Source organism: Pygocentrus nattereri, chromosome 7 (assembly GCF_015220715.1).
Source record: "Pygocentrus nattereri isolate fPygNat1 chromosome 7, fPygNat1.pri, whole genome shotgun sequence".
In the NCBI taxonomy this organism is placed as follows: Eukaryota; Metazoa; Chordata; class Actinopteri; order Characiformes; family Serrasalmidae; genus Pygocentrus; species Pygocentrus nattereri.
Window position 1 is genome coordinate 1,693,624 of NC_051217.1, and position 11,534 is coordinate 1,705,157.

The window sequence follows — 11,534 nt, forward strand, 5'->3', positions numbered from 1 at the left end:
AGTGAATGTAGCAAAGATATTCTTTATTTAATTTTTTCTATAAAAAAAGTCCCTGGGTATGTACGTAGGACCATTTTCAAACATTTCAGTCTATAATTACATAATCAGAGCTTTAATCTGATTCTTAAGCGCAAACATGCTTATATTGCGAAGAACATATGTAAAGAGGTAGTTATAGATTGTGAGTTGCCAGAATGCAAAGTAGCTACACTGGGCAACATGCAGTTTGTTAGTAAAACGGGACAATTCTAATACATTTTGAAAACAAAAAGTATAATTAATAAACAGATAAGTCAAGAAGGCTAAGTATGAAAAGAGAAAGAAGAATAGAAGAGCAGCATTATCTCACTTTGCTCCCATATACTTATAAAAATGAATTTTACACCTTATTAAGAGTTGACATGCTCAACTGTGTGTATATATATATATATGTATGCATGTATCTGTGAAAACTTGTTTCAGTTTATAAGATGTATCAAAGTTTAAATCATGCATGCCATATTTGCTATAGTATCAGTTGAATAACTAGGAATAACTAGTGTGGAGTGAGAATAGCGGAGCCATGTGGGTCAAAAGCAAACATAGACCAGTGGTTCCCAGTCCTAGTGCCCATAACCCAAAGCACGGTACAGTTCCATGTCGTTTCTCCAGTCACACTTGGCTCGTAAAGGGCTTTACAATTACCCAGTGAAATAGCTGTGTTAGGGTTTGGAGGGTATGAAAAATACAGTAATAGGTTGACCCTTTGGACTTGGATTAAGATCAACTGCAGCAGACATTCAGTACAGCTCACATGGTTTGAAGTGTGGTGAAATAAATTGTCATCTACATGAAACAGAAAACAAATCTTACAAAAATTCACAAAACAAGACCGCTGGGAAAAGCTCCAGCACCCCACCGCGACCCTGACGGAGAAGCGGCTTAGAAAATGGATGGATGGATGGATGGATGGATGGATGGATGGATGGATGGATGGATGGATGGATGGATATCTGAATGACTGATTTATATAATGCAGACTGGAGTTTCAAATCAAAGCACCCACAAAAAAGAAATGACAAAAATGACATTTGGGTCTTTTTCAAAGCATTGCTAGTATTTCAGATGCTATAGTCCAACTCAGTGTTACAAAAAAAATACACTGGCAAAAAAATAAAAAATTCTAAAGTTTCTAAATTTCATCATTAGTTTGATTAATTTTTGACCACACAGCAGCACGTTTTATTTTAGTTGGGGAAAAAACTGACCTATGTGAGTAATTGTGCCACTTTGTCAACTTAATGGAAAACAAATATGAGAAATATTGCATTATTATGTGTTAAATATATTTGATAAATTAGATCATTTTGGATCTGACAGAAGTTACGTAATTGACCTATTTAGGAGACGACTGGTGGATAACAGAACTTCATAGTGTATATATATATATATATATATACGATAGTGGTAACATATAAATAGGTAGGATTTAAGAGTCCATGGTATAAAGTAGCCTAGTGACAAATGAAGGCCTGCAAGGTCACTGCAGTTTCACAAACAGCAAACATTTCTTTTTATTAAATATACAGTTGCCAAAAAATGGCATGCCTTAAAGATCCAATATATGGTATGTGTAATGACCACCTCTGTGTCTCATCTCACATGGTCTTTCAGGCAATAGTCACTGCCTCAGCCAGTAAGAAAAACAGTTTTTGAGTCAGAGGTAGTGTGTTCTCTTCAAAATCGCACCGCTCCAAGCATTACGCTTGGTGCAGACTGTTGAAGTCTTCCACTGTGATTATTTCTCCCGGTGGGACGATGTGTTCAGGCTTGATGTTAACTCCACATGAAACGAACAGACTGGAATCGAACACATTCCCTGTGTGTGTCTCCTGGTAGAGAACACTGCAGTGTTTATCTCAAGAGAAGCCACTTTGGGGACGGGTCACCTTGTCCAAGGCTGGACTTTATAACTATTGCACGTCATACGAAACCTGGCTTCATAGAAGCACGGCGACATTTTGGACAACCCTGTGTCCCGTTTGTCTGCAGGCACCTGTTAGAACAGAAAACAGTACATAATCAACTCACCAGCTCACAAGTCTTCAAAAAAATGCAGAAAACGGTCAAAATGTATTAATATTAGACGTTCATGCCTCTTCACAGGTACCAAGCACGAGTGCAGGGCCACTTACTTGAGGTGGAAAATGTGGGAGCAGGGCAAGGCCTGCAGCTGCTGGTTCTTCTCCCCAATGGACTCTCCACACATGCCGCAGTAGAGCTCCAGTTCCTCTACACACTGCAGGAACTTCACCACCTGCTCCCTCAGCTCTTCCTGCTGCTCCCTGCTTCGGTAGATGCCCTCCGTCAGGCAGTGCACCTTCAGGGAACACAGCTGTGGAAGAACCCATGACCAGCAACATGTGGAGATGGGTTATGATTTTAGCAGATGAAAGAAAACATTTGAAATGGTGTTGTGGTTGGTTAGTGTAGTGGTTAACACCTCTACCTTCTACGCTGTAGACTGGGGTTCAGTCCCCCACCTGGGTAAACACCCTACACTATACCCGTAGAGTCCTTGGGCAAGACTCCTAACACCGCCTTCGCCTACTTGTGTAAAATGATCAAATTGTAAGTCGCTCTGGATAAGACGGTCAGCCAAATGCCATGAATGTAAATTTGAAATGTAGCTGAGTGAAAAGGTTGTGGAACGAGATGGACATTACACACCTTATTTCCTGTTTCCTCTGCAAGTTCATTTGCTCGCTGAAAAGAGTCCAGTGCCTAGAGCAGAGTTAAAAAATGGGTAATTATTAAGATCAATCAGATATTTAATAAAAAGGACAAACTGAACTGAACATAATTTCATATATTTAAAGTAGACAAAAACATAGAACAATACGGTCCTCATGGCCTTAAGTGTTTTCGGTGCAGCTGTAAAAATATGTGCAGATTAATTCTCAACCTTGTCATGCTCCTTCTGCAGCAGCCAGCACTTCCCCACTCCCAAGTAGATGGATGCTTGTCCCAAGCGATTGCCAATCTCTGTCATTATACACATTGAAGACTCATAGCGAGGGAATGCTTTCTGGACAGGTGAGAAAACAGCAATGAAATAATCAACCTTAAATTCTTAAACATAGTGCCGTGATTCTTAAAAGTTTCTGGATATCTCAGTTATCAGAGGTGGACAGTAACTGAGTAACTGAGTAGATGTAATTAGTTTCTGTACTTTAGTATTTTTGGTGTATCTGTACTGAAGTTTCTCCGTTCTGGGCGTCTTTCTCCTTTCACTCCGCTACATTTCAGAGTCTAATATCCGACTTTTTCCTCCTACATTTTGAGAAATCTGTCGTTCCTTTTGGTTTCTGTGTGTATAAAAACGTAACATGTCAAAACGAAAGAAGCGCAAAGCCAGAGCACCAATCAGGGCCCAGCGGTCACTTTGTTTAGAGCTGGTTTTGACCTGTTGGTCATACCGACCCAGTGCAGCACGCGGTTCAACGTCAGCGCAGCAGCGTAAAACTTTGGGAGAGTCTGTTCAACATAAATGATGAACTAACCTAACTTTGTGTAAATAGAGCTCAATATAGAAATATGTCCACATATGCAGTCGAGACTGACGCGGCTTTTTTCTGAATTTCTACAAACACCATTTCATTTTATAGTAAATGAGTTTGGGCTGGTTTATGTTTATGAACAGACGCCTACAGATCAACATAGTAAAGGAGCTCATCTGTGATCCTGAGTTTAAAGCCAGTTTTTATTCAACTTAAACTTGGAACTAAGTTGTAAATAAATCTGAAACTGAAACTTTGCTTGTGTGTAAAAAGTGATTTCAGAGCCACTCGGTTCTCCCTGATGGAAACTGTTTACCTTCAGTGTTTTGTGCTTCTGATCATTTTAATAGACGTCAGCGTCACTAATTAATGACGTTCTATTAAAAGACTGGTTTACCAAGAGAGACGCTGGAGGACTTTCACCTGAAATGAGTTCATGAAGCCAGTCTGGTTATAAAAATGATAACAGGACATCAGAGCCAGAATTACTCTTTTAGTACTTTTACTTTATACTTAAGTACATTTGAAGGGAAATACTTTAGTACTTTTACTCAAGTGGAGGTTTAAAGGGAGGAACTTCTACTTTTACTGGAGGAATATTTTACCTTGGGGGTCTCTACTTTAACTCAAGTACATGATTTGTGTACTTCGGCCAGCTCTGTCAGTTATTAGAAAAGCTTTGGAAGAAATAAAATCAGAGGAACAATAAAAAGCACTTAAATACAGATATTCATGTGTTGATGCCCAGAACTGTTTTGATGCTGCGATGTCATGATTCCAATTCAAAATAATTTAGGAAAGTGTAGAGTTGAAGCTGACTTACATCAACATCATTTCGGCAACGATGAATATCAGCAAAGTTCAGAAGACACATGGCCTGCAGAGGACGGTCTCCATGCTGGAGTGCAATCTTCATTGATTCCTGTAAGTAATGGGGATCTACATAAAATGACTTTTCTCTTCAATAAGAGCCTTGCAGGAATAGTTTGGTGAAAAATCCAGTTTACACAGTTTTCCCTGTTCTCTAAATGTCGGAGACAAAGTTAGTGTAGGAAGTGTCCTCTGTGTTTTTGCATGGGATAAAATGACTAGTGCAAGATTAATGGAGCTAACAAGCTCCATCTCGGACCACACAAGTAATCTCAATTTGACTTGCTTATGCGGTTTATCTGTAAAAATGGACCCATGAAAAGATTAAATTCAGGGTTAAAGACTTGTTACTACTACTGTTCAGTTATGTGACGTGCTTTGATCCACTTTTATAGAAACCACATGAGCAAGTTTATAAAAGATTAACTAGTACACATAGCATGTGATGATTTAGGCATGTTTGCATGCTGCTATCAGGTGGGTATGAGGTATTAATCTTATAGCTCCAGCACAAAACTAGAAAAGCAAAATTGAGACATTACGCTCATCTATGATCCCTGTGCATCTGGGGTAAAAATAGTGTAAATTAAACGTTTTTTTTGTTGTTTTTGTTTTTTTTTTGCCTTATGTGTAAGCACATTGCATAAAAGCATTCCATGTATTTTTCAGAAACTTTCAGAAATTCACTCCCCCTGCCACTTGCATGCTGAAATTTAATCCCTCCTGTAACACAGCCATAAATGAGGAATGCGCCACTCTTGTCATCTGTGACCGCAGCAGTGCTGCATTGTGACTCTCACGGTCCAGAGCGATGACTCTCTGCTACACTGCTCTTATGGTCATTAGAGAGGGGGTGAGAGCTAAGCTCTTCATTATCACTCCTCTCAGAGGGCACCTCAGTGCTGTAGAGAGCCCTTTGCTGACGTTTTTGCATGAGCCATAGTAAAGGGGGTGGGTCTGGTTTGGGCTCAGGAGGTGGGGGATGGATTTGGCACTAGTCCCACAAACAGCTGCACCTGTCAGTTGTTGGTCCTTGCTCACAGCCACATAGGGTCTGAGGCCAGGGTTGTGCCAAGGGGACTGATAAATATGATCAATATATGGCAGCCAGTGGGATTAAGGTGTTGGCACTCATAAACGCTCATGTGACCACTGATGCAAGCTGCGCTATGTTTACAGTGTTTGCCAAAGTCTGTATGCAAAGGTTTAAGTTACGAGTAGATAACTATATTGAGATTGTCTGTCTGTTGTCTGATCTGTTGCTACCGGTATGTTGTGTCACTGCTGTGAAGGGATGTATAGATGCTGACAGCACTCCTAAAATGACTTCAGTGTCTTACCCTGAATAAACCGCCTTTGAGGCTTTACTTAGGGCTTTAGTGATTAGTTGTCACAGTCAATTAGGTATCAGTGACATCAATTATGGACTAAAGACAGCCTTTCATCGGGTTGTTTACTTAAAAACTTGGGATTCGAATGATTAATGGGAAATAATCAACTGCTATTGGTTAAAAACCTTAATTTATGTCAAACAACAGTTTCTATTTAAATAGGCTGGTTTTATCAAGGACATTGAGAAATAAAGGTGCAACAGGCAGTTGGTTCCGGTAGACAGACCCACTATAGCACAACGTATCAGTACTGTGCTTCACCGTCCATACAAGGCACACTTTCTAACATAACTCAGCCAGTCAGCGTTTAGATCTGGAGGTTTCTGAGAGTTTGATGGGTTGTGTCCTTGATTTTAAGCTTCTCAGTTAATGATTAATTGCCAACTTGTGACGGATGGTTATTGATCAAAAGAATTTGTCAAAAATTATATTCGAAAACAAAACCACTCTGAAATACACTGCAAAAAATGCTGGAGACAGTTTGGCTTCTATCGCTTCATTCTTTACCATAAAGATACTGTTTGTTGAACAGAGACATATTTGAGTGACGGTCATTCTGTGGAAGTAGGCCTAATATTTAGATTGGTCTGTTAATCAAGGGATAGTTGTTAGATTATTCGATTACAGAAATAAACTTGGTGGTCTTCGTCTAGTCCCCTACTGTTGTGTACCTCACAACATTCCATGGCGTCTGGCAGCCGATCTAGTTTCCTGTAGGCCACGGACATGTGGTACTGGCTCATGGCACGGTACTTCAGGCTCCACCCCTTTCCATAGTCGTTTACAAGTTCCGCAGCTTTGCATGGGAAGAACAGGGCCTTTTCGTAATCCTGAAAACGTATAAGACACGCACGTGTTCACCAGAGTCAAATATGGCATATTATGAGACATGGTGATCATTCTCCTCGATGCATGGATGGATGAGATTATTCAAGTTTGGAAACTAATTGAATTAGTTTATTTGTTTTGATTTTGACTTTTGATATCAACCAATTGCACTGAAACACCATCATCAGTGAAAAGTGAAAATCTCAAACACGTAGCTTTTCTTAACATCAGTGTTTCTTAACTCTAGTGTTTGTACAGCACAGTTTGTTAATGAGCAGAATCAGGTGTGCACAGCTGGAGAGGCACTCCAGCGCAATGCAGATGGACATAGAGAACCGGAGCAGGGAAACACTGCACAAAGGTGTTAAAAGTGGACAGGGTCAGTGCATTTTCTATATTCTGAAAGCTGGTGGATGCGACATATGAGTACATTCACCACATGCCATTTTGTCACACACTCATTACAGTAGATCTTTCTGGGGATACAGGGGATTATATACTACAAATCTCTGGTGTCAAGGTGAGTACAAAAGCCTATATCTGGCCCGGCCTGCTCTGCCTGGCTTGCCTGCTGATGCACGGCATCTTACATGTCGGTGGTTTGTTACGACCATGTAATCTGTGGTGCCTATTTTAACTGTGAATTACTGCTGCAAAATGACTGCAGCCTAGGAGGCTGTGCATGAGAGAAGGCTGGTGCAAAACAGTTTTAAAGACTACACAGTTATGGCACTAGTCCTTTACCTAGATTCAGCCCTACTAAACCAAATAACGCTTGAAAAAAGAAAGAATCTGATTCAATTCAGCAACAAACCAAGGCTTGACATTTCATTCGGCATGGGCACATATTGCAGTTATTTTGTTTAATATAATGCAGTGGCGTACATTTTCACTGAGAGATGATAATTTAAAAAGCTGCAGTCTATTAAATATTGTCCTGCAGTACAATATTTGTCTGAGCATGGTACATTTAGATGACCACCTTAAATGAAGTGCTTCAATTAAAAACTAGCTCATTTTAAAGCTCAGTATTAAGTGATAGTTTTTTTTTAATCCCACAAACGGAGAAATTCCACCTCCGCATTTGACCCATCCGTGAAGTGTAACACCACATACACACTAGTGAACACACACACTAGGGGGCAGTGAGCACACTTGCCCGGAGCGGTGGGCAGCCCTATCCACGGTGCCTGGGGAGCAGTTGGGGGTTAGGTGTCTTGCTCAAGGACACCTCAGTCGGCACTGGGGATTGAACCGGCGACCTTCCGGTCACAGGGCCAGCTCCCCAACCTCCAGCCCACGATTACAGTTTTTGAAAGAACTTTTTTGAACAGGAATTGGAAGTGACATTTTACATCTCTATCGAACAAAGCCATTCATGAGCAGTTCTTTTCACATGTGAACCAAAAATACACAGACAAGAACAGGAGACTAACTGTTTCCACATTCCCATAGAAAGCCCTCATGGATTTTTGAGAACAGTACCTTTAACTGAATGTAGAAGTTGCCCAAGCTGCAGCACACCCTGCACTCCAGCATCTTGTCGTCATTGTTGTGTGCATACCTCAGGGCCTTCTCATAACTCTCCAGAGCTTTCTGGAAGACACTGAGGCCTAGGAAGGCGTTGCCCATGCTCAGACACACCTGGCCGTTGAGCTGCAGGCTCACCGTGGTGCCCTGCATGTTTAAGCAGGTCTTGCAGTAGGAAATGGTCTTCTGGAAGTCGCAGAGCTTCTCATTGCTGCGGGCCAGGTTCAGGTACCCTTCCGTTAGGTAGTCTGGATCCTCCATCTCTCGCGCCGTGTCGATTTGAGCTAGGGCGTACTGATGGTGAAGGGGATGTATGTTTGTGGAGGGAAGGATAAAACAACAATGTATAAAATACACTGTCAGGGAACTGACCACAGTGAAGGTTTAAGACAGCAGTGCATGTCCAGGCATTTTATGTGCAGTTGCACCAGCGGGATATTCTTATGCAAGCTCTAGTATTATTTATACATGGTATCTGTGAGCCAACACTGAATCCTTTCATGCCATATGCTACTGTTTCCCTGGAGACTAGACCTCATCATCCAAACCCTTCTGTTGTTGACCCTCTTGAAAGGGTCAATGTACTGCTATTCTGTAATGAAATACAAGTACATGGTTTCTTTTTTTTGGGGAGGTTTTTATGAAGCTTCTCGGACACTTGCCTTTTCCATCCTTATGAATGCAGATGTATGCTCAGGGGGGATTTCGTTCAGTTGACAAATGATTTTACACAGTTGTGAAAATGTACTACTTTACTCTCTGTCGATTGGCGTCTTGCAAGAGCATCTTTTTCTGCTACGGTACAGAAAGTTGGAAAAGTATGAGCACAATTTTACTGCTGTGTTCAACACTGACGCCTACTCTGTTTACGTTGTTTAAGTGTATTAACTTGCTAATGAAGTCTTCACTAAACACAGCAAAACATGTTTCTATGTGAGTAAGAGGCTTAGTGTCAACAAGCTGCACTGAGCTGAGGATCATATAGCGCAGGTCTCTCTTTACGCCTTTCCTACGGAAGCCACAAATTAAAAATGGCTCTGCATGCTTTACCTGAGAAACATCTTAAAATGTCATTAAACATTCATGCATTCTCATTTTTACATTTCAGATTAAATAGTAGTAATGCTATATTTGAACATAACCTAATAAATAAACAGTAGCCATGTACGAATTCATACATATTCAAATCCTACTTTTAAAATGAATTTGGAAGGGTTTCTGGGAACAATTAGGACAACATTAGACAACATTGCTTATGGTCAAATTTTATCTGGACCATGGATGTCTTGATGGTATATTAAATATATATAAAATATTAATTTATTATTAATATTATTAAAATACATAATCCCATCCATTAAAATCTCTTCGAAAAGCTTAAAGTTGAGCTCATCAAGTTTTGCAATAAAAGGTTTGACTTTAAGTCAATCTTGCATGTCATACTAATAAAATATCTTACAAGATGAATTTCCAGTAGATTTGCTCAAAACAGCTTAAAACCTTTAAAAAAACCAGCAAAAAAAATGAAAGCTGAGCTTGCCAATAATGTTCTTGCTGGAAAATAATGTCTTATGATTTTATTAACCTACCTTTAGCATCTCTTTGTATTTCCCCATCTCTGAGTGTGCTGTGATCAGGCAACCTAAAGCCCTGAACTTCCCCCCAGGATCAGACGTCTTCTCCAGCACTTTCAGCCAGACATGTAGAGCTTTCCCTGTCTCATTGGACTGGTAAAGCTTCAACCCTTTCTCGATCTGCTGCTTTGTTTGGTCCTGGCCCATCTCTGTCAGAATGTGCCTCATAAAAATAATCATCCACCTGGCTCTTCGGCCTTCAGAAGAAGCCCACGCATACAATCCCTTTCCTTGTACTGTTTGGACAAAGGAGGAGCAGTGGAAAGGAAGGCGACCTACACCAGGCCTCTGCACCCACCAGCCTCTTTAATCCACCGCTTTCAGCTTTGGGGTGCAGAGAGATGAGGGAGAAACTGGATCCACTGCATATGAGAGCCCCAGAGCTAAGATCCCTCTTGCTCATCACCATTGGGAAATTTGAAGGAACTACAAGAAAGTCATCCGCACTTCTTTGATTGAACACCAGTCCTGGATCTTCTCAAACGGCCACCACAGAAGCCTTAGGTGATCTTAGCGACATTTAAAGACTCCGAAGGAATAAGTCCCAATCCAAGGATCCAAGCAGTGATCTCCCAGAATATCTACTCCCTCCACACCCCAGTGGGAGGAATTCTGTGTCCGCTGGCCCCCTCCCTTCCTTCACCTCTACCCTCCCTCCCTCTCTGCTGCTGGCGCTGTAGCAGATGGCCTTGTCAGTCTGGACCATGTGTCCCTGCTGGAATCCAGCTTCAGTCTCTGAAAAGACCCAAGGTCACAAAAGACGCCTGCCCGCCTCTCCTCCCACCTCGCATTCCACCCTTTACCTTCTTACCCAAATGCGTTCATTAAATGTTAACACCACAACTGCCACTAGTGCACAAAAGCACTAGAACAAGGGTGTCCAGAGCCCTTTGCAAGAATCTGAGCTCAGCAAGTGGGCTAAAAACGGACAGTTATTTCACAACATCGAAAGAGAGTAAGTCAAATACTCCTTACGCTGGCTGGCAAGTTCCTGTGGGTGGGCCTTGTTAAGGCGCATATGTGCCGTCCCCCTTAGCCCCCTGCTTCGGTGTCAGCAACTGATGCTTAGAATAGTTCACAAAGTCGGACATGGTATTTGTCTTGAGTTACAGTATCACTGCTTCTTGAAACACATCAATAGGATCAAATCGTCAAACTCTGAGCTGAAGCTAACTTTCTTTACCCCCCCGCCCCTTCAGTCTGCCTCAAGGATACAAATAGGCACTTTTATCGCCTTGTCATTCACAAGATAGGTTACCTTTCCCAAGATAAATCTCTGGAGGTTGTAAGTCACGTCTTTGTCACAACACAATTCCAGAATGGTTTCCTTGAACAGTTAAATTTAAGAAAGATGCACTGGGACATCCCAGCTTTGTACACTGCGATATTGGAGAATGCTCATATGAGTGTATCGCTTTTATGTACAAGCAGTGAGAGATTTTCTTTAAGACTAGAGGAGCTACACAATGCAGTGGATGACATACATGTAGTTCTTCATGACTGCCAGTGTACTTGTACCCACATGAGGTCAGATTTAAAAACAACTCTGAAACTTGGCTAAAAGTATTCCTAAAAACGTGTAGATATTGCAGCAAATAAGAGTTAATAAAGCTTTCTGAGATAAAACACAAACACAAAAGCCACTTTCTATTCAAGTAGCTTGTCAAACAAGACAATGTTTACGATAAGCAAAACCTACAAAACCTGTAGCAGCGCAGAGCGCAGGACTTCAGATCAACTGA

The 11,534-nt window shown here is 41.2% G+C and overlaps 1 protein-coding gene across 1 annotated transcript; it reads right to left on the reverse strand.

Moving 5' to 3' along the window:
* Positions 1–6: 6 nt before the first annotated feature.
* On the reverse strand, positions 7–10,340 carry rapsn (receptor-associated protein of the synapse, 43kD). The gene is made up of 8 exons (XM_017697036.2): positions 9,748–10,340; positions 8,114–8,452; positions 6,472–6,630; positions 4,363–4,461; positions 2,945–3,067; positions 2,710–2,763; positions 2,175–2,374; positions 7–2,035 (listed from the first exon to the last, which is right to left on the reverse strand). The coding sequence occupies exons 1-8, from the start codon at positions 9,970–9,972 to the stop codon at positions 1,963–1,965; spliced, it is 1,272 nt and encodes a 423-aa protein (XP_017552525.1). The 5' UTR covers positions 9,973–10,340; the 3' UTR covers positions 7–1,962.
* Positions 10,341–11,534: the final 1,194 nt, after the last annotated feature.

Excerpts from the sequence above, each read along its gene's own strand:
- rapsn (XM_017697036.2), bottom strand. The coding sequence starts at position 9,972 with ATGATTATTTTTATGAGGCACATTCTGACAGAGATGGGCCAGGACCAA. Across the intron at positions 4,462-6,471 it reads ACGCCATGGAATGTTGTGAG|GAATCAATGAAGATTGCACT; the intron begins GTACACAACAGT and ends CATTACTTACAG. Across the intron at positions 3,068-4,362 it reads GTTGCCGAAATGATGTTGAT|AAAGCATTCCCTCGCTATGA; the intron begins GTAAGTCAGCTT and ends TCACCTGTCCAG.